At 42.0% G+C, this 23,405-nt stretch overlaps 2 protein-coding genes across 23 annotated transcripts in view; both read left to right on the plus strand.

The window, feature by feature from the left end:
• Window positions 1–19,436, plus strand: part of kcnh2a (potassium voltage-gated channel, subfamily H (eag-related), member 2a) — a 100,661-nt gene extending 81,225 nt beyond the window's left edge. For 3 of the 6 annotated variants that reach the window (XM_079612347.1, XM_079612348.1, XM_079612345.1), the window contains 10 exons: window positions 9,019–9,441; window positions 9,869–10,265; window positions 10,747–10,946; window positions 11,094–11,346; window positions 12,035–12,228; window positions 12,326–12,446; window positions 12,516–12,773; window positions 15,264–15,453; window positions 15,547–15,739; window positions 15,841–19,436. In XM_079612347.1, coding sequence (XP_079468473.1) covers window positions 9,019–9,441; window positions 9,869–10,265; window positions 10,747–10,946; window positions 11,094–11,346; window positions 12,035–12,228; window positions 12,326–12,446; window positions 12,516–12,773; window positions 15,264–15,453; window positions 15,547–15,739; window positions 15,841–16,242 — 2,631 coding nt within the window. In that variant the 3' untranslated portion in view covers window positions 16,243–19,436. Of the gene's footprint in view, window positions 1–7,449; window positions 7,719–7,766; window positions 8,559–9,018; window positions 9,442–9,868; window positions 10,266–10,746; window positions 10,947–11,093; window positions 11,347–12,034; window positions 12,229–12,325; window positions 12,447–12,515; window positions 12,774–15,263; window positions 15,454–15,546; window positions 15,740–15,840 lie in introns of those variants that run through there. The other 3 variants (XM_079612350.1, XM_079612349.1, XM_079612346.1) reach the window with 3 other exon arrangements.
• A 1,286-nt stretch (window positions 19,437–20,722) lies between these two features.
• The window catches only part of map4l (microtubule associated protein 4 like), a 45,346-nt gene continuing 42,663 nt past the window's right edge, over window positions 20,723–23,405 (plus strand). For all 17 annotated transcript variants that reach the window (XM_079612355.1, XM_079612365.1, XM_079612366.1 and 14 more), the window contains exon 1: window positions 20,723–20,842. The gene's annotated coding sequence lies outside the window, so the exon portion shown is untranslated. The remainder of the gene's footprint in view (window positions 20,843–23,405) is intronic.

Raw genomic sequence — 23,405 nt, forward strand, 5'->3', positions numbered from 1 at the left:
GAAGCAAAAATGGCAATATACTTAAGCAGGAAGAACAAAATTGAAGGGTCAGAAGGATGTGAAGTTGTGTCTATCTTAAAAAACAGGATAAAATCAAGAGTGTGGATTGTTTTTAAATTTTATAAGATGACGAAGGACTTGACGTTTTTTTCAAATCAATGGTGTTTTAATGATGCAGTTTGTTTTGTTGTAGATGATCTTTTAATTTTTTCTTGTGTGCTACAATAAGTATTACTAATGTGATGTGTATTGTTGTGGTTATATTTATATTGAAGTTGTAATGTATAAGAATTGTAAAATAAATGTTTTGTTAAAATTCAAATTCTTTTCAAATTCTCTCTCTCTCTCTCTCTCTCTCTCTCTCTCTCTCTCTCTCTCTCTCTCTCTCTCTCTCTCTCTCTCTCTCTCTCTCTCTCTCTCTCTCTCTCTCTCTTTCTGTATGAATGTTTAAGTGACTGGCACCTATTTTGCATCTGAATCAGAGCAATAGCACAAACAGGTCTTTCAATCTTTAAAGTGGCTTTACCTCAGAACTTTTAAACTTTCTTGCTAAATGTTGTAGGGCAGAAGCACAAAGCATACGAGTAGTTGGACTGCAAGAACCCGGAGAACTTCTACTAAATGGACAAATCCAGAAGACGGTACAAAAGAAACTGAGATAATTGGGAATTGGGGGTTGGACAGGTCCTGGATCCTGTAGAGGAGTCATGGATTCTGCCACTTGAGCCATGAGCAGGGGCAGTCGGGAGATTATTGGATCATGATTCTGACCTTGCTGCTGAAGCCACTGAACAAGCTCTTCCAGTCCTGTTCTCATGTTCAGCCTCAGCCTTCATTTCAGATACACATGCCTTGCAAACAAGGCTCCCTGAGCCTCCACTTTTGCGACAAGACAAGTCCCATTCTTGGCCAAGAGAGCAGAGCGGTAAGAACGGCCAGAGACTTTAAGGTTGAGAAAAGTTGTTTTTTTATATATATATTTGGACAATTTATTCTAGAACCACTTTATGTATTATGCAGTTTAGAAGATCACTTGTTATTGTCTGACTATGTTTTGCTGTTCCACATAAATTAATGAGTGCTAAGGCAAGTTATGGATGGAAACTACATCAGCCTTTTCATAGATGTTTAACCTAGTTATAAAAATAGATGCATGAATTAAACAATTAATCTGGAAGCTAACTGAGATTTAGATTTTATTAGCGGTTTAGTGCAGGCATTATTTGTGAGGACAAGTGTCAGTGTAATGAGTTTTTTTTTATTATGAAAATTGCCTGACTTTAATTTCTATAAAAAAAATTATGTCTAGAAGATGTTTTTTCCCTCCCGCTTGCTTTTCAGTCTTCTGTGGATATATTTCTTCATTCTAATGGTACATAATGAGCAAGAGAAAGATTAACATAAATGAATTATGATTCTGCATCACTGGCCTTTGGTAGACTAAGTTCAAGGCTATCTTAAAACAAGAAATTGTTTGATCCTGTATTTATATTTAATAAATCATAATGTACAAATGCAAAAAATATTAATACCTGATCTATAAAGAATGGTTTATATAGTTATGTAGTGAATAATATGTGTATGTTGTTGTTATCTACTGCCTTAATTATTCTAATAAACACAAGTAAGAGTAATAAATACTCACCGGAGCTTTGAGCAAATGACTAAACATTGGTCACATCTTTAGGGGCCTGGAAAAAATAATGAGATGAAGTTTCCTGCCTGGGGGTGTTTACAAGTGTGAAGCATTAATGTTCTCCCTGCAGTGATGTGTACTCAGTGAATATCTCAGAGACTAAACATGGCTTCATTACTTCACCCACTCTGAGTTACAGCCCACTCAGTCCCTGTCAGGAACATATGATAATATTTCTGCCTTGCGAGCTTTGTAAAAGGTTTCTACAATTAAATGAGGACAATGGACTGAACATGTTTTGGTTTAACTGGCTAGTTTATGAAACGTACAATTGAGGTTGTTGATAAGCTTTACAGAACATCTAGGAATATGTGCCTCAAAGTTGTATATATGCTGTTCTCTTACGAGAGATACTCTCGTACTGCGTTGTCGTAGCAACGCATTGGGGAAAATCCTTTTCCACAAGAATACTGAAGCAAAAAATTATCCTTAATTTTGTATGACACTTCATCGCTGATCCGAGTCAAGAAGCTGCGCCGTCGAGAGAGCACTTCAGCGGGAGAAGTTACAACAAGCTGCTGGCACCGCCTGCATCGTCGCCTTCCAGCTGCGCGTTCCGGCGCCTATATCCTTTGCCTCCTGTATTGAGTGTGTGTGAGTTCGCCGGTGCGACTCACACTTTTTTTCCTGTATCTAAAAGAGCGGCGTCTTTTTCAAGATGCCTGCATGCGGTTCGTGCAAACGAGCCACACTCAGCGACGGGGACCGCCACGTGATCTGCGTTTCCTGCCTGGGTGAGGAACACGCGGCTCTCGCTCTTGCGGAATGCGGCTGCCATCACTGTGAACTACTGCCTCTGGCGACTCTGCGGACTCGCCTGGCGTCGTTCCAGGAGCCCGTGTTCTCCGCTGTTGTGCCGCGCCGTAAAAAACGGCGTGCACAGCGGAACCCCGAAACTCCGTTAAGCCGCCAAAGTTCGCCGGTGCGCCCGCGAACTGTTTCCCCGGCTTCCTCAGCTTCTATCCCCGACGGACAGCGACCACAGACTGCCGCCGCTTCCGTCGATGACATCGAGGACGACGTCATCGATGCCATGCTGAGGGACGAGGACTCATGCTCTGTTTTGGCGTCCGGCAGCGAGGATTGGGCGAGCTCTGCGGACCTCGCGCCTCCTGCCCCCACGCCGAAAGGGAAGAGAGCGAGCATCGAGGCGGAGCTCATGCGCGTTCTCACTCAAGCCACGGCGAGCCTTGGCCTTGAGTGGGTTTCGCCCGAGCAGCCCGCCCACAACCGGTTGGACGGCTACTTTTTGCCCGGGGAGAAGTCGACGCCTGTCTCAAAACCCGCCCCCTTCCTTCCTGAGCTTCATGAGGAGGTCGCGAGAGCTTGGACTTCCCCGTATTCCACGAGGACGAGGTCATCTGTCTCTTTAGCGTTCTCTGAGGTCAACGACGCTAAGAACAGAGGCTACCTTTCCCTCCCGCCGGTCGAAGAGCCTATCGCGGCCCACTTATGCCCGCCCTCCGCTGGACGGCGAGCTAAGATGGCGCTGCCCTCAAAGGCTTGCCGCACGACGTCATCCCTGCTTCGTCGCGCTTATGCCGCCAACGGACAGGCCGCGTCTGCGCTGCACTCCATGGCGACGCTGCAGATATTCCAGGCCGATCTCCTCCGTAAGCTGGACGAGAACGGGCCCGATGCGATCTGCGTGGCGGATCTGAGAAGCGCTACAGACCTGGCTCTTCGCGCTTCGAAGTCTGCGGCTCAAGCCATCGGACGGAGTATGGCGGCGATCACCGTGTCTGAGAGGCACCTCTGGCTAACACTCTCAGACATGCCAGAAGCAGAACGGACCGCGTTCCTCGACGCTCCGCTCTCCCCTGCTGGCTTCACCGACAGGTATGCTGAGGTGCAGAAGGCGACCCAGGCGATGAAGCACTTCCTGCCGAAGCGCTCCAACTCAGCAGCAGGCCGTGCGAAACCGCCTGCTCAGAGTTCACAGCCCAGACCGCCGCCCAGCTCCTCATCTCAACGCCGCCAGACGCAGAGCTCGAGACCGCGCTCTCACTCTTCCGGTCGCCGCCCCGCGCCGCACGGCCCGCGACCAAAGATTGCGTTGAAGTCAGAGCCCCCGAAGACATCCTAGCACTGCTAGGAAAGCGCCGGTGTTCAAGTCCCGCTGCGGCCGGACCCTCACCGAAGCTCACCGCTCGTCCAGTCCCAAGCGAAGCGACTGTTCCAGCGATCATTGCAGCCAACAAGCCTGTCTCATTGCCCGCTTGCCTGCACACAACAGCCGTTTTCACGGCTACCCAGATAAAACCTTTAAAGAGTGCATTTTCTGGTGTCCCGGCCACGGCCGATGGTGTTTCATGTGTAGTAAGACTGCCCACTGTAATGTGCCCATCCCTACACACAAACACGGCCCCACACACAAGGCCCGCGCACATAAAATCGACCCATTTCGATTGCGCGTTAAACGTAGCACATGTGCCCACTACCCAGTGCCCACTAATAGTACCTCCTGCTCATCGCACGGTTTCTGTAAAAACGAAACCTGCGTGCAGGCGCTCCGGCGAGCGATGCTATAAAGGTGGTAAACGTGCCCGGTCCCCAGTGCCCACGTCCCCACACAAGCATCACGGTTCCTACGGAGCCCGTCCAGACCTCCCTCTCCCGCCTAAACGCTGTCGAGGAGTTGAGCGCGGACATTCTGCCAGCTGTCATCAGCGCGGCCCCAGCCTCAGATGTTGCGAGCGAGACATTTCTGTCACAGCACACGAAAGCCGCTGTATCGCGAGTCGATCAGAGCACGCTTTTCACTCAGCCCCTAGCTGCACGTGCAGATGCATGGGAGAAGCTTCCCGGGGTCTCAAAATGGGTGATAAACATCATAAAAGAAGGCTATTCGCTGCAGTTTCACCGACGCCCTCGCCGTCACAAGGCGCGCGTCGAGACTTCGGTGGATTCGAACGTAGCACACCTACTTCGAGCCGAAATTCAGAAACTTCTGAGAAAAGGGGCTATCGAACCTTTATCTCAGGCTCAGAGCGAAGGGGGGTTGTACAGCAGATACTTCCTGGTACCCAAAAAAAGACGGGGGTCTCAGACCCATACTAGATCTGAGGCAACTGAACAGAGCGCTTGTGAAACGTCAGTTCAGAATGCTAACGACCAGAAAAATCCTAGCGCATGTTCGCCAAGAAGACTGGTTCGTGTCAGTGGATCTAAAGGACGCGTATTTTCAAATACAGATTGCGTCACGTCACAGGCGATTTTTGAGATTCGCCTTCGAGGGCCAGGCATACCAGTACAAAGTCCTGCCGTTCGGCTTGTCACTAGAACCCCGTACATTTACGAAGTGCATGGACGCAGCACTTGCTCCCCTCAAACTGCAGGGTTTTCGAGTGCTGAACTATTTGGACGATTGGCTCATTCTAGCCTAATCTCATTCAGAGATAGTGGCGCACAGAGCCCTGCTGCTGAGTCACCTCGAGAATCTCGGTCTCACAGTAAACTGGGAAAAGAGTTCGCTATCCCCCAATCAGAATATTTATTTTCTGGGACTGGAACTGAATTCGCTGTCCATGACAGCACAGCTGTCACAACAGCGCGCGCTACGTATCCAGCGCACAGTCAGCTCATTCCGCTGCGGCGCTGTTCTCCCTCTAAAGAGTTTTCAAAGGATGCTAGGTCTGATGGCCTCAGCATCATCAGTACTCCAGCTGGGCTTGCTGCGCATGCGCCCACTGCAGATCAGGGGAGTGTTAAAAACGATCACGCAGGCTAGAGCTCCGTCTACGCGACGGCTCTATGCGTCTAAATGGTCAGTTTTTTTCTGGCTGGTGCACGTCTCGCGGCGTGTCACCCCCAGACTGCGGAGTAACAGAGGTTTTGTCCTTCTTACAAGAGCTGTTGGATAATGGGAGATCCCCTTCCACACTCAAAGTATACGTGGCGGCTATAGCGGCTTTCTCTGAAACCGCGCGCGGCCAGTCCATAGGAAGGAACGATTTAGTCATTCGGTTCCTTAAAGGAGCTAGGAGACTTAATCCACCCAGACCTCCCACAGTTCCCATTTTGGACCTTTCCACGGTGCTGGACGCTATGAAGGGTCCTCCTTTCGAGCCTCTTCAGGAGATTGATATGAAACACTTGTCGTTCAAGACGGTGTTTCTCCTGGCTCTCGCTTCAGTGAAGCGCGTTGGGGACTTACACGCGCTCTCAGTGAGCGCGTCGTGCATGGAATTTGGGCTCAATGACTCCAGGGTCGTGCTCAAGCCTAAGCATGGTTACGTTCCAAAATCCCTAAACACACCATTTAGGGCGCAGGTTATTTCCCTGTCTGCCCTTCCGGTCACCGGGGATGACATGGACGGAAATTTTCTCTGCCCAGTAAGGGCACTGAGAGCTTATGTGTCGCGCTCATCTGCTTTCAGACAGACAGAGCAGCTTTTCGTTTCGTTCAGTGGCCGTCTCAAGGCATTGGCCACTTCGAAACAGAGCCTATCCAGATGGATGGTGGACGCTATAGCCCTAGCGTACGCATCCAAGGGAATTCAGTGCCCTTTGGGTGTTAGAGCGCACTCCACGAGAAGTATGGCTTCTTCGTGGGCTTGGTCGAGTGGGATTGCCTTACAGGATATTTGTATGGCGACAGTCTCGCCTAGGTCTGTATGCTGTGGCAATGCGTTTTACATTCATACAAAATTAAGGATAATTTTTTGCTTCAGTATTCTCGTGGAAAAGGATTTTCCCCAATGCGTTGCTACGACAACGCAGTACTCGTTCCTATCTCTAGAGAGAACCGAGGTTACGTCAGTAACCGAGTACGTTTTTCTTTGAATATTTTTTTTTCCCCCTTTAAATTATGCGGCATTGAAATATAAAAAACTGTGGAGACTGCAAAAACTTGAAAATGGCTGATGGCAACAGCCGTTAAAGGATTAGTTCACTTTCAAAAAATGTTTTGCTGATAATTTACTCACCCCAATGTAATCCAAGATATCCATGTCTTTCTTTCTTCAGTCAAAAAGAAATTAAGGTTTTTGAGGAAAACATTCCAGGCTTTTTCTATGTGTTTCTTCTGTGTAGAAAAATCCTGGAATGTTTTCCTCAAAAACCTTAATTTCGACTGAAGAAAGAAAGACATGGACATCTTGCATGACATTGGTAGAACTTATCAGAAACATTTTTAAATCTTAGCGAAGGGTAAACTGGTAAATTGGAACCAACCAATTATTTGTGATTTATAATTATATTATATCTAAATCAAATTAATAATTATTAATATAATTGTACATTACCATTTAAAAATTAATGAATAAAAACATAAATTTTATGTTTTTTAAAGAAGTCTCTTGTACTCGCCAATTTGATCAAAAATCATTTATTTGATCAAAGTACAATTAAAACGGTACACGGTTCTGTTACTTTGGACTTTTTGTGTTTCGCCACCTTCTGCCTGAGTTTATAATTTGTTGTCACAGTAACTATTGCCTTTTTGCCTTTATCTTCATCTTGTGCGTTTATACAACCACCCTTGTGACAAAACACCAGACCTACTAAGTAAATAGCGACATGTTTTTCAAAGTTTTATTTATTTTCAGTAAGTGCGTGTTTTGGTTATTTTTTTCCCCCTGCATATACTATGGACATTCCAGCAGTAAAACTGTTGTTCCTTGAGCAGGGAGAACGGTCCCTTGAGGAACATTTAGAGGAGTTTCTGGACCTCGCCCATCAGACCACCTTCCCGGATAATTGCCTGTGCTCGTTCCTTCTCGCCGGACTCAACACCGCCACACGAGCGCAGTTGTCCAGGGAGGCTCCTCGAGGGAGCTTCACCGCATTTTTGGAGTGGGTGCTGGTTTCCTGCTGATCAGCGGTCGCTGTCAAGGATGCCGCAAACCACATTCCCAATCCCAATCCAGTGCACAGCCAGAACCACCCAGCCTAAAAGGATCGACAGCCTGAGCCCACCGCAGGCAGTGCAAGGGAATATGCCACGACGTTAGAGCCCATGCCCCATAGAACGACCGAGGATCACATCGCCGTGGAACCCGAGCAGCGCCCGCCTGACCAGGTGTGTGAGCCAGACACGTCATCCATCGCCAAGGGAGTGTCAGTGCACTCTAAAAAATGCTGGGTTGTTTTAACCCAATTTTGGGTCAAAATATGGACAAACCCAGCCGTTGGGTTACATTTTTATAATGCATTTTTAATCCAACGTTTGGATTTGTCCATTTTTGACCCAGTGTGGACTTTGAGGGTTTGGAAGTGAGCCCTGCCCACCCTCCCACTTTTGAGAGTGAGTTGTTGACTGAGACAATATTACATTTTGACTTCGGAGAGGATGTTATTCTTCCCTCATTACTTTTTCCTGAACCAGTCTGTCGTATGCCAGTCTCGCTGGTACTACCCAGCCCTCCTCTCCCACCACCTCTCCAGACTTGGAGAGATTCAGAGAGATTTTGAACACTTTGTTTTATGTTTTTTTTTGTGTGGGTCTCCAGTCTCCTTGCCAGTCCTCAGTTCCATGCCATCCAGTCATCACCGTCTCCCATCATTCCCGCGGTGCCACCTCTGCCTTCTCTCAGTAGCGTGTCACCATCTCGGACCTGTTTGGGAGCCATCTTCTCCTGGGCATGAGGAGCCCGAGACTCTGTACCCAGCCTCTGTATGCTACGATCTTCCTCGACCCGTCACCCTGGCTCCTACGACTGCGCTCCTTCCACCCTCAAACTCAGCGTGGACCATCGGGCATTCTGCCTCGCTGGACTCCCTCCGCACGCAGGGTCCACCTGGGTCAGACATCGTTTCACCTGCGTTGTGGACTTGCATCGAAAAGACTTGCTTGAAAGACTCAGATTATGTGTTTATTCAGCAAGACGTGTTGATCGCCAAAGAGTCTCAGATGAAGTGGGTGAGAGAAGAGGACATTGAGTTTTTCTGAGGTCAAGGAAGACCCATCCTGTGGTTCCCTGGCCAAATCTTGCTCAAGAAACATTTCAATACAAATATTTTGAGAACAGTTGTTCAGGATTCTCTAATGAATATAAAGTTTGAAAGAGCAGCCTTTATTTAAAATAGAATATTTTGTTACAACGTAAATCTTTATTGTCAATTGAATTCCTCCTTGCTGAATAAAATAATTAATGTCTTTAAAAATAAAACTTTAAATAAAATATTATTTCATTCTTAGGAGCAGGACACCATTAAAATCATGTTGATAATGTGACTGTGTAAAAGTGGTTTTGCTGCAGATGTGCAGCAGCAGCAGGTGCTTTAATCTGAAATATGTAATGAGAAAAGGACTTCGACAGAGACTTAATTCATGTCATAATCTGAAAAGACTTCTCATTGTGAAGTATATTTCTCCTCAGGTGCTGTCTCTGGGTGCAGATGTTCTTCCTGAGTATAAGCTGCAGGCTCCTCGTATCCACAAATGGACCATCTTACACTACAGCCCCTTCAAGGCAGTCTGGGACTGGGTCATCTTGCTGCTGGTCATCTATACAGCAATCTTCACACCTTATTCGGCCTCGTTTCTGCTCAGCGACGAAGAAGAGGCCGCCATGCAGCACTGCGGTTACTCCTGCAGTCCACTCAACGTGGTGGACCTCATTGTGGATATCATGTTTGTAGTAGACATTGTGATTAACTTTCGCACAACCTACGTAAACAGCAACGACGAAGTGGTTAGTCAACCCGGACGGATAGCCATCTACTATTTTAAAGGCTGGTTCCTCATTGACATGGTGGCTGCCATTCCCTTCGACTTGCTCATTTATCGTTCAGGAGAAGAGGTGAGTGAGCTTATGGGTAATTTTGATTACCTATTGTGACGTGCAGTATATCAACAGTGTAACAGCTTCTCGAACAAGAAAAAATGTCGGACGGGACTTGATATTTCCATTGGGAAATGATTTGATGGTTGTGGTTTGCTGTTGCTGTGATGTCATGTGAGTGCCCTCTGCCCTCATACAGACAAAAACGCATTGAAGAGAAAATATGTTGCTGCAAGTGGGAGGAGAAGTCATTTTTATTAAAGATTACTAGGGCACATAAATAATTTGAAAAAATGTGCACGGGTAAACCTTTTATAATAAATTCTGCAATATTCCATTAAAAGAAATCAGAATTGCAAATTTTGATTTCACGGTGACTTTAATATTCTGTCATAGATGCTAACAACCATCTCATAACCTTTTGATTGTTTTCATGTATTGGCAGACGACGACTCTGATTGGTCTACTGAAGACTGCTCGGCTGCTGCGATTGGTGCGAGTGGCACGTAAACTCGATCGCTACTCTGAATATGGAGCTGCAGTGCTTTTTCTCCTCATGTGCACCTTTGCGCTTATCGCCCACTGGCTGGCCTGTATCTGGTATGCTATTGGGAACGTGGAGAGGAACAGTAATTCTCGGATCGGTTGGCTTGAGTCTTTGGGTGCTCAGCTGGGGAAGCCGTATAATATGTCGATACCTGGCTCAGGACCCTCGATTAAAGATAAATATGTAACTGCCCTCTACTTTACCTTCAGTAGCCTCACCAGCGTGGGCTTTGGAAACGTCTCCCCAAACACCAATTCTGAGAAGATCTTTTCTATCTGTGTCATGCTTATTGGAGGTTAGTGTTTATTATTGATTATTAGTATGATTTAAAGCTTTTACCCGCTATGACTGGATAATTTATTTTGAGAACAAAAAACTAAATGTTTTCTATTTTAATATATTTTTAAATGTATAATTTGTTCCTGTGATAGCAAAGCTGATTTTTTTCCAGTCTTCAGAAATCATTCTAATATGCTAATATTATATAAAATAATATCATATAATATTATATTATTATACTTATCAATGTTAATTTTTTTATCATTAATATTCTAATATTTTCATGGCCCTACTGATAAAGAACCAAAAACATTATAAGTTTAATAAGTATTAAACTTCCCAACTAATCATACTTTTATGACTTAGTTGTAAAAGTGTAGTTGTTGTTTGGTGGAATTTTGAAGATTAAGTGGATAAATATTTATCTTTGGTCAATCTGAGGGGAATAAAGTGCTTTGCTCTAAAATAAAATATTTGTGTTGTTGTTTTATTTACAGCGCTGATGTATGCTAGCATATTTGGAAATGTGTCAGCCATCATCCAGAGGCTGTACTCTGGCACCGCACGTTACCACACTCAGATGTTGCGGGTTCGGGAATTTATCCGTTTCCACCAGATCCCCAACCCACTCAGGCAAAAACTGGAGGAGTACTTTCAGCATGCTTGGTCCTACACGAACGGCATTGACATGAATGCTGTGAGTCACAGAGTCACGTACAGAATGCCTTGTGAACACCTGGGCATACTATATTTTTTCCCCACTCTCTTTATTCTTGCATACACACATGAGAGCGCACATTATGCTGTATCATTTATCACATTAACCTGTTTTATCTCATTGCAGGTGCTGAAGGGGTTCCCAGAGTGCTTACAGGCAGACATCTGTTTGCATCTAAATCGTACATTGCTGCAGAACTGTAAAGCGTTCAAGGGTTCCACTAAAGGCTGCTTACGTGCTTTGGCTATGAAGTTCAAGACAACACACGCCCCGCCAGGAGACACCTTGGTCCATGCTGGCGATGTGATTCCAGCACTATACTTCATTTCTCGTGGCTCCATTGAGATCTTAAAGGGAGATGTGGTAGTGGCCATTTTAGGTAAAGAAAGAGAGTTTGGATCACAAAAACTGACATTGTGATCATATGCATATTCCAAAAAATGTATTCCATGGACCACCCCCAAAAACTTTTGACAGGGACCACCTTCCTAAAATATAAAGGCAGATATGTATTTTCAACTTTAAAGACTCATTTAATAACAACTTTATAAATGTATGGAAAATATAATGCAAAATAGGCTACTTTATATTACATTGACACAATATTTGTTTCTATCCACCGTTAGAGTACTTTTAGATGTATAAAATTGTGACGCTGTTTTATTTCATTGTATTATTTTCTTTACTTTTTTTTTTTTTTACTCAGAGACAAAGTCCAAGTACTCATCCTGGGAATTTAAATGAGAAAACTGTTGTTGTGTAGCTCCACCTTGTGGACGTTTTATTTTTTTTCTGTTATGTGTCTTTTAATGCCATGCAGCGCCATCTGTTGTTGATGCAAAATATTTTTTCTGTTTTCTAAGGCTGAATTTTAAATAGCATACCACATACTAGCATATTACTCTTACTGTTCATATGGGAAAAATAGTGAGAATTGTGTGGTGGTATGCTTTTATGAATTCAAAGCTTTTAGTGTTTGTTAACTGAGGGAAGATCCATTATGAGTCACATTTTGAGCGTTCTATTAAAGCTTATGGTCAATATCGCTTCCCTTTGCTTATCCTCAGGCAAGAATGATATATTCGGAGAGCCCATTAACTTATTTGCACGTCCTGGAAAGTCAAGTTCTGATGTGAGAGCACTGACGTACTGTGACCTGCACAAAATCCACAGAGATGATGTACTGGAAGTCTTGGACATGTATCCAGAGTTCTCAGATTACTTCTGGAGCAACCTGGAGATCACCTTCAATTTGAGAGACGTAATCTCGCTCTTGTCTCTGTAACTTGATAGTAGGTTTACATTATAGTAAATACCCTAATAAGTGTGCTTTTAAACATTTGTTATCTGCTCAACAGACTAACGCTAAAGCCGGGTCAACAAGCAGTGACCCTGATGATTCTGACCATGGCTGTCTTGACCATCACACGCGAAGAGCAAAGCTGTTGTTTCGTTCCATAAGAAACTCCAGCGCACAAGGTAAGAGCTGTGTTATAGTTTATAGATTCTTCCAGATTCTTGGATTTCATTAACTGCCATTTATCTTAGTAGCAGATACAGAGTGGACAGAAGACAAACTCAATAGGATGACTCTCCAAACAAAGGATCCAAGCGAACAGCACGAGGACAGACAAGACGCTCATCGGGAGCCGGATATCTTTGCTTCCCAGTCCAGCAGTGATGAAGAGGAAGAGACTCGATGGCCCACTACGATAGTGGACTGCTCTCAGAGCCATATCAATAGCATAAGCAATGCTAAAAGGGACAAGAACCTCAACACCAGCAACTCTTTCAACGTGCTGTCAGGTAGGATTCTGATAATATCTTCCTGTTATAACTGGCTTTCTGGTCGAATTTACATGAGGTGTATTATTTAAGTATTATATATTAGCTTGCCTAGCTGAGAAAAGTGGACATAAAAAGACATAAAAGAACAAAGATCCTAACATTTATGTTCATTTGAATATAATCTGAATAATTTTTACTTAAAGGGTTAGTTCAGACAAAAAATGAAAAATCTGTCATCATTTATTTACTTAACCCAAAACAATTTCCGAACCCATTAGACTTTCCTTCATCTTCGAAACAGAAATAAAGATGTTTTTAATGAACCCTGAGTAATTTCGGTTCCTCCAATGAAAGTCCGTTCACCCAAAAATTCTATGGTTAAAAAAATTCATAAAGGGATTGCAAAATAAATTCAAATGGATCAATCCATATACTGTACAGTGCCTAGCTAAAGCATTATTACTCTTAATTTTTTCTGCATTTTATGTTTTTTCCACATCAATCGACTCTCCATACACTATAATGACAAAGCGCAAAAAAAAAGAAAAAAAGATTTGTGATAACTTTGTAAATGTATTTAAAATAAAAAACTGAAATAATTACATTGCATAAGTATTCATAACCTTTTCTGGGACACTTGAAATTTAGCTCACGAGCATTCCTATTTCGCTTGTAGATGTCACTACACTTCGAGTGGGTTTAACCAAATGGCAAATACAATTGAATGGGTATGATTTGGAAAGGCACACACCTCTCAATAAAAGGTCTAACAGCTAAAAAAGCATATCAGAGCAAAGACCAAGCCATGAGGTCAAAATAACTGCCTTTAGAGCTCAGAGACAGGATTGTGTCAAGACACAGATCTGGGGAAGACTACATTTTCTGTGGCTCGGCTCGGTACGGTTCACTTTGTGGCGCTTTTCCACTGCATTGTAAGGTACGGTTCGGCTCGCTTTAAATGGTAACACCTCTGTTGAGGTTCCAAGAGTACCGTACCGATACCAAAATGTGACGTGAAAACACTGCAGATCACTGATTGGTCAGACAGAATCGTCACTACCAGCGTCATTGTATATTTTGCGCGACACGAGACCCCAGCTAGATTTAAATACCCAACAGCCACTGCTGTTGCACCTGTTTTTAAACTACTTGCTTGACTTGCTTGAAGAAAAAAAGAAAAAAAAACTTCCAAAAAAGAAATAGCTGAATCGTGGACAGTGGACGAAGTGCAGACATTCCTCTTGTTAGTTGCCGAGGAGCGGATAAACTATAAAGATCATTCTATAATCCCACCCACTTTGAATTGGTACTAACTGCAGTGGAAAAGCAAACCGAGCTAAAACGAACCGTGCCGCGCAGAACCGTACTGAGCCTGAGCTCAGTTCCAAGCATCATGTACAGTATGGAGGAAACCTTGCACTGCTCATCACCTGCACAGTACCACCCCAACCGTTAAGTGTGGTGGTAGCAAACATCATGCTGTGAAGGTGTTTTCCAGGTTCAGTCACTGGGGGTCGTCCGAGTAGAAGGAAAGCTCAACACAGCAAAATATAGAGTTTGCCTTAATGAAAACCTAGCCTGGAGCATTCAGAACCTCGGACTGGGTAGAAGGTTCACCTTCCAAAAGGACAATGACTTTAAGCACACAGCTAAGACAATACAAGAGTGGCTCATGGACAACTCTGAATGTCTTTGAGTGGCCCATCCAGAGCCATCCAGAGCCCATCCAACCTGACAGAGCTTTGGAGACTGAGGAGAAGAATGGCAGAAAATCCCCAAATGCAGATCAGCATAGCTTGGTGCATCATACACAAAAAAGACTTGAGGCTGTAATCATTGCCAAAGGTGCTTCAACTAAGTAGTGAGTTAAGGGTATGAATAATTATGCAATGGTATTATTTAAGTTTTTCATTTTTAATATATTTGCAGTTATCACAAATCTGTTTTTTGCTTTGTTGTTATGGTGTATGAAGTGTAAATTGAAAGTGAAAAAGTGATTTAAAGCGGTTTAACATAAGGCTTGTTACATAACAAAATGTGAAATTAATGAATTAAAGCACTTTATAAATTGCTTCTTATAATGAATGGATTTGATAGATAGCTTTTATTTACTTATAAATAACACACATAAAGCGTATTGAATGTTGTAAACAAGAAGCTCAAACGTGCTTGTGTTACACGTGAGAACAAACCTCATTGCTCAGCTTCTGTTTGCCATATTTGATATGCTGTATGCATGTTGTTTGTATGTGAATCAAAGCCTAAACAAAATATGTTCATAAATTGATTGTGTCTCATCAGAATACACGAATGTACTTTCAATGGACTGACAGAAATCTTCAAAATATCTTCATTTGTGTTTCAGAAATGGAAAGTCTTACAGTCTTATGTAAAAGGAAAGTCTTATTGGTTTGGAGCAACATAAATAATGTCTGAATTTTCACTTTTGGGTGAAATCTTCCCTTGCAGTGAATGCATAATTTTGACATTACCCTTAATTCAAATTAGGAGCTCTTTCGGGGGTTTCTAACGTCTTCAGCTTTTGGGGGGACAGTCATGGCCATCAGTACCAGGAAGTACCCAGCCACAGCATGTCTTTCCCCTCGGTTCCCTCCAATACCGTCCTGCACAATGTCACCCATCATCATTGCACTGAGGTAGAGAACAGACTGGAAATGATGCATAGACAACTCCAGCGGTGAGATCAAACTACAGTATTGTTGTTATATTGATGTCCTTTACTCATTATAGGTATGTTTTGAGCTGTGTTTGTTGTCTTGTTTTTTCAAAGATTGGAGAAGCGTATGTCAACAGACATTGGTGCCATAATGCAGTTGCTTCAGAGGCAGATGGTGCTGGTTCCACCAACCTATAGCTCTGTGACATCCCCTACAGAAGCATCTTCAAATCCACCCAAACCAGGCCAGAAACTGGTCCAGCCTGTCAACCCTTTAGAGACAGAAACGCCAGCCATTCTCACTGAGGTATATCACAAACTTTCACATTACAGTCATCAATTTGTATTGAATCTAATGATAGGCACTAGAAACTCCAATCAGTAATTCATCCTCTTTGATTTTCCCAGATACTTGATCCCCACGACTTTGCTGGCAGTCCCATAAAGTCCAGTGAAAGTCTGTCAGGTGCAGTGGAGCTCCAGCTCCTGGACTGTTCCTTACAGCCCTCCTTTGAGACTCCTTCTAGGGCTTATACAGGGAGAAGGCCACGTACCATGAGCCACAATGCAGGGAACGCATCTGGTGATCTTACAGCACACACCGATCGCCAACAAACAGTCATGGCTGATCAAAGTAGTTATCGTTTTATAGATGCAGAGCCTATTGGAACTGTTCACCATCCACAGGCTGGTCCGAGGTCAGATCTGGAGTTCTCTGAGGGTTCAAGACGCCTGTCATTGCCAGCGCAACATCAGGTAGAGGATGATTCCTCAATCCAAAAAAGACATGGCTCTGATCCTAGGTGTTAAGAGTGAAACTTTTTTGCACCATCTCGGTGGAAAACAGTGCATACAACCTGACGGACCACCACAGTATTGGCAGGATGTTTTGAAGATCTTCTACTTCAGGTTCATATTGATTACCTCAGAAAGTCTATTGTAGAGGCATCATTAATGTCCCTGTAGTTTGGTACATTTGTGTTAGCTGGTCTAACGACACTCATTGTTTTTCCAGCCTCTCAGTGAAAACGTTGTCTTTTAAGAAAGTGTTCACTTTTGAGTGTTATTTTGAGGTGTAAATGTAATGATTTGTATTAGCATATCAGGGTTTTTTTTTAACAGTGCGGTTTTGTGTTGAATTGATGATTGTTTGTTTGTTTATTTGGAAAAAAGGTCTTGGACATACTGTAGCAATACACTGGAAAGGCCCATCAGAATATGATTTAAAAAATGTATCTCAGGTGGAAGAACCCCAAGCTAATCTCTAGTAGCTCAAATACCTCTGAGTGAGTTAATCCAGGGAACACTGGTGAATCCTGCTGAATAACATGCCAGTAATGTACATGAAAGCATGTGTTTATTTCTTTCAAATATCCACTGCACAGATTTTCCCATGACAATATTTGATCACTCCAGATATATAATCATCAGTTTGGTCAAAGGGTCAAAATGTGATTTAGACAGATTATAATTAAAAATCTATTTAGAATATAATCCATATCACTAATAGAATTAGTAATATACATATATAATACATACAGTGGCGCCTCCAGAAATTTTTCATAGGGGTGGCCAGATGGGGCCAGTTAAAATCTTGGGGTGGCACACCAAAACTATAAACCATAATTTCATAATTTTATTCTACTGTTGTAGTAAACCGGCCTGTAGAAAACTATCAGAAAGGCTTAAGGAAACTCCTACTGATATACTTTGGTTTATTATGTTATATTTACCGGACAGTGCATCACGTTGCATGAATTTCTTAAATGAAATAAACAGAGTTCACAAGCAGGTTAATACATGCACACACTCCATTTCATCATTGCAAATAACACATATGACTCGACTGACAGAACTAGGAACTAACAGACACATGAAGTAAACTTGTGTGTAGTTTATAAAGTCCAACCTTGCACTTGAAAACAATCTAAACTCTGTTTTTATTTCGCAGCTCTTATTGATGCGACTTACCAGCAGCGAGAGATGTGAGACTCTGCTGGTGGTGACGTAGCTCCGCCCGCAATATCACGCACACAAATGCGAGTGACGCAACAGCCAATGTCGAGTTTTCCCAATTAATGCATGAATTTAACAGCATTATTTAAACTCCGTTACACATATACATGCACCAGCTAACGATGTAGCTAGGTAACTCTTGTCAAAACGTGTCAAAGACACATCAAAAAGCTGCTGTAACAGTATACTGTAACCATTTGGCACTTAAAAAGCCAAACACAAAATGTCATGACACATAATTCCCCGTCGTCTTTTTTTACTAAAGAGTATTTTTGACTTATTTACTTACCGTCTTCGTCTTCTTTCTTAATCTTAACTTATTTTGAAATTGTTGACCGACGGGCACGCGCTGAGCTGTTGCTGTCTGAGCACGCAACAGCGGCATGTACGGAGGGGCGGGGGAGGGGCGGGCTACTGTGTGCGATCGAAAGTCTAGAGCGGCTTGCCTGCCTGGCTGTGCATTAGGGATGAAATGCATAACTGATGCTACTAAAATTTATACTGGCCAGTGGGGTGGCCAGGAGTCGGCCAGGGGTGGCGCCATTGAATACATATATAATCAGTTGCAGCTGGTTTATGCCAAGCACATCCAGTAGTAAGACATATATAAATGTGCTATAAAGATATTTATAGGGAATGTGGTATATAGACAGAGTGTAGCTTGGAATGTTCAAATGTAATATAACATGTAATTTATTGCAATCTTAAGTAGGAATATTTATTGTTAGCTTACTATACATTGATTGTTGTGCACATTTACCTCCTATGAACTTGTAATAACATTCACATTGAATACAGTTTTTTACAATCGCTATGACAGTTTTTTCAATACATTTAACAAGTTTCCTAAACTCTTAACACAGTTAGCACAACATCCGTCTTTGTAGGCTATACAATTAACACATTTCTTGTTGCTTTGACACAAAAATGCATACAGTTAACACAAATTAAAAATGCTTGAACTTCTTTTACACACAAGCTCAACCAATAACAAAACTATGTAAGTTTACTGCCAAATTTACAAATGCTTTCACACTGTATGTCAGAACAGATAACATCATTGTCTAAACATAACTTATATAGGCTAAAGTCAAAGTGAACAGCTGTTCATATTGTGAATTGAAACACAAATATTCCCTGTATTTTATTCCATTGCTACTGAAAAACAGCTTATTGAAGTTATGCAAATATATAAATTACACACTCAGGTGTTGAGTTTCTTTCAATCGCATGAACATTTATAAAAGAGGACTCTTTGGGCTGATCTTGTGTGGAAGAGGAACAATATAGAGCAACACAAAGAGAGAAAGAAAGAAAGAAAGAAAGAAAGAAAGAAAGAATGAAAGAAAGAAAGAGAGAAAGAAAGAAAGAAAGAAGGAAAGAAAGAAAGAGAGAAAGAAAGAAAGAAAGAAAGAACAATGGAGAGGTATATCTTGCAGTAATGTCCGTTTGCAAATAAAGGTTTTACTGCAGGAATTCTGTCTCTGTCTTTTTTTTTTCATAAACTGTACATAAAGCTACTCTGAGATGGTCATTAGTTTTTTGAAACAAAATGCATGCATTTACTGAACCCAACAAAACAAAAATGTAGAGAGGCTTCAAAAGAAACTACAGTGCAAAACACAATCTATGATCAATACAATATACTGTCTATTGTATAAGGGCAGACGTGACACACACTAATGCAGTTTCTGTAATTTCAGCTGATGTTACTGTTTTTTTTGTCATTGTGTTATGATTGATTAAATGTTCTTGTTGGAAGATAACACGTGTTAGTGTTTTGAATAATTATTTGATTTTGAAACATGTTTGCAGTGTTTTGTTAGACATAGTGTATTGTGTAAGTGTATTATTGTATTTTGAAAATTAGTTTTGGAGTTTAGTTTACAATGTGTGATTTTGCTAATTGTGTGTTTTAGGTGTGTTGGTGTGTTAAGAGTTTAGGAAAATTGTTAAATGTATTGAAAAAACTGTCATAGCGTTCGTAAAAAACTGTAAATGAATTCACAAAATTCACAAGTCTATAGAAGTTTATTAAAGAACATATCTGACTGAATGAAAGAAAAACATAATCCTTTTCCTTGTTTCTCTGGTGTCAAAAAGGACATTTTTCTTTTTTCAAATGTCACCACCTCTGCAATGCTGCTGCCAGCAAAAGCTAGTGAAATCCATTTTCAAGGCTCTGATATTAATGTCAGTGGATTCAATCTATAGAGCTAGAGGGCAAATTGAAAGTCCATGTCATGCTCAGGCTCAGCCCAATTGTCCATTGTACTGCTTAATTAAATCAGAAGGTTGATGAGTGTCTAAAAATGAAGTGAATCGTTCTGCTCATACTTGTTGTTTTGCTCTCAACCGAAAGTGTAACCGTCCTTTGACAAATCTTTTCAGCATCAAACAACACTGAGTATAAGCAAACACAAATAACTTTGTGTAAATTATAATAGGATTTACTTCAGCCAAAACATAGACAAACCCTTCCCGCTTCCCACAGGAAAAGACACACCTAAACCCTTAAAGCTGCAAATATAGAAACACATTAATTCAATAATGCAAAAAACACAGTTCAACCTGTCAATGTTTCTTTAAGACCAGTACTCTATTAGAGTAGAAAGGACAATTCATTGAACTGTTTATTCAAGTGTAGCTCCTGAAAGGAAACACGGGTTTAGTGTAATGGGAAACCAGCCTAATGACAAACATAAAAAGGCAAGGGCCTGCACTAAGCCTATTATTGTTATATTTTTTTATATTAACGCTTCAACTGCGCTCCTTAATCATGTCCCAGAACCGGATAAAGAGCACAATAGAGGAATTCCCTACTTCCACAAGTTACACAACACTTTATAGGCTACTCTTTTCGCAGCCTATAATTTTATAAGGATTTCATAAATGTAAGTTACATTCAGGGGATTTTCAAATGAATCTTCCCATAAAGGCCTGCATGGAAACAAAGTTATACAAGATAACGTCTTACATTGGACAATCTAATGTTTCTCGATATACAATGTCAACTGCCTTGTCTGATGCCCAAATAGGTCTATTATTGAGTCAGTGCCAGTTCAGCGCTGCTGTTGATGTGGGCTACTGATTGGCGAAGCTGCTTGTCTCTCATATGCCATCAACATACTCATTGTATCCATTGGCTGTCCATCAATACTGGGGGCGGGGGAGGGGGGACGCATGTAAGAAACGAGAGGATGCTCAGGATGCAAGAGCATAGTGCTGCTTTGGCTAGACTAGAGTACAATTTTCTTGAATTGTGATTGGTCAAGGAGAATAAGGGGCGGGGCGTCGCCTGCGATCACAGAGGCGCACTGTACGAGAGGGCGGATCTGACTGTGCACATCGGCCAACACTACAGAGTACTGAATTTTAAAAACAACAACAACGGGTAAGTGCACTTTGACATTGTGATTAGTGCTCACATTTTACCGCCTCACTATAGGAATACAATCAAGGCATATGTGCATTAAGAAAGGCTAACCGTAATGGAGACAAAAATTGACAACGAATCGGAGTGCACGCTTAGATTTTTATACAGTCGCAGTCCCTGGATGACAGGCGTTAGTTAATGTTATACACACGCGAGATAATGATGCGATGTAAAAAGAGAGTGTCTATGACTCATCGCTCTCTCGTTTCCAAACGTTCAAAAATATGTCTACCTGCCGAGATTTCTTTGTTTAGGCACTGCCGCAGTTAGGATGCTCTGGACAGGTGCCCTCCGCAGCAAACCTCTATAAAAAGCTACTACAGTTACATAACTTCAGCAGTGCCACACATTGTTTGAACAATGTGGACATTTTAGAATGATGAAATCGTAAAAGGTTCCTTATAAAGGACGATTTAAGCTTTACACCCCATATAAACTGCAAACGAACGACGCGAAGAAAAAAAAGAACGAGTCAGTTCTAATAAATGAAGCTGGTTTTGATTATAATGGGCGCGTTCTAGTTCGTCGCGTCTCATCGCATTGTTCTCATCCATACTGGCAATGTAGCGCGTTCAGTGCCTGTGCATCGCGTGCTCGGCTCTCTGCAGTGCATCTCTTCAACATGCTTCATAGACATGCGTCATACTGTAAAATGCAATTGAGATTAAACACACGATCCGAAACCGACGCATTGATGGTCATGTATGGACACCTGGCATTGACAGGTTCATTTGTGTTATGAGACACGTATAACTCTGCTTACATGGGCACGTTTTCTCATTTGATATTCCGAATGGTTGCATTATAGAGGGACAGAGGAACACTTTGACCACACCCCCACCCCTTATCTTAATAATTCCTTATTCAGTTAATGCACACAGCCTATATTTCTCCTTCTTTGCACTGTGACTGGCTTTGTTTGCTTTGTATGGTCATGAACAAATGTCACAGTAGTGTTTATTCAGTTAAACCAAGTGTGAAGGACAAGGAGGTGTCCCTCTTGGGTTTGTATTCTTGTCTGTTGTATTTAATTATTTTTGTATGGGTGAGGCCGGTAAAAGTGTGGTGTCAGGTAAGCGGAGACGGATATGTTTAAAGATTAATTAGCTTTTAAATATCAGGAGATGATCAAATGTAATGGCGATTAATGCAACAAAGGTCGTTGTCATTCAGCAAATGTTTTCATAGTGGGTGTGATCATGCTTCATCATGTAAATAATCCCAGGAAGCACATGAAAAATCCACTGGTAAATGAGAATGTTGTTCTTAAACATAAGCCTCTACAAATAATATAAAATCACTTACTCTATATTGTGCGCTGCAACATATTGTAATCCATATTGAATGGATTTAGATCATTAATCATCATACCTTAACTGCAACATTTAAAATCTGGATAATATGAATGATAGCTTAATTGTAGCTGGGTTAGGATAGAGCTGATAGACCTTGATAAAACTGGTTAGAGCTTGTAGACCATGTTAAACTAGTAACAAACCAGCTACCATGTCCAAAAAAAGCAGCTTGGGCACCATAAACAGATGTGATGCAATTTTACAGCAGGGATACAGACCTAGTTTGACAGAATTGTCACTATTTATAGATGAACAGTTCAATAAAGGTTTTTTTTTTTTTTTTTTTTTTTTTTACTATTTCCACAGTGCAGTGAAATATGTTTGACTGTAACAGTGAAATGCAGTGGCTAACCTTGTTCAAAAGTGTATCATCATCTCATGTAACTTCTTTGATGCATGATACATTTACACTCAGTCATCACAAAAAAAAAAAAGAGTATACAAAGCTTTTTTCTGTGATCCATCGTGAATGTAACAAAAATTGTCCCACTTTTGCATTGTTTTTACATAAAATGTGTTTGACCTTATTGTCTTCTTGTTTAAACTCTTCAGAAATATTTTCTCATACGACTGAGAAGAGAATGAAATAAAATATAAATAAAACATATAAAACCTTTACCGTTCAGCAAAATGGAAATGAACTGGGGTGAACCCACAGTGTCATCATATGTCGCTGGGAAAGGGAAGCTCAGTAGGATGGCATGCGGTTTCTGGACTGCCCTGATTATGGGGTGCCAAGTCAGGGCTTGCTGGCCTGTTGTGATGCCCTTGCGTCCCGTCATATATAATCCCCATTCCCCTCACTGATGGCCTCTGACTCTAATCCGCACAGACACCCCCCCTCCGTTGTTATGATGTGACCATGGGCAGACCAATAGCACTCTCCCCATTTTAGGATGATGATGTAAGCTGATTACAGTATTGGGGTGAGAAATATACAAGATCATACTTTGTCTTTACCATTCAGTAAAATGAGAAAATAGCATATATCATTATTGTTGATGGCTCCAGTAGACTAAGGTTACCTGATACTCCAGTCTGACTGACATCAGTTTGACAGTTGAGGTGCTTTATTTTTGGATGCCTCATTTTTTACTCAGAATAACTAAGAGATAGACAGAGATTGGTAGTGCCGCAGATACATAAACCCTGTCACAATGAGTGGC

Source organism: Phoxinus phoxinus (assembly GCF_949152265.1).
Source record: "Phoxinus phoxinus genome assembly, chromosome: 5".
Taxonomy (NCBI): Eukaryota; Metazoa; Chordata; class Actinopteri; order Cypriniformes; family Leuciscidae; genus Phoxinus; species Phoxinus phoxinus.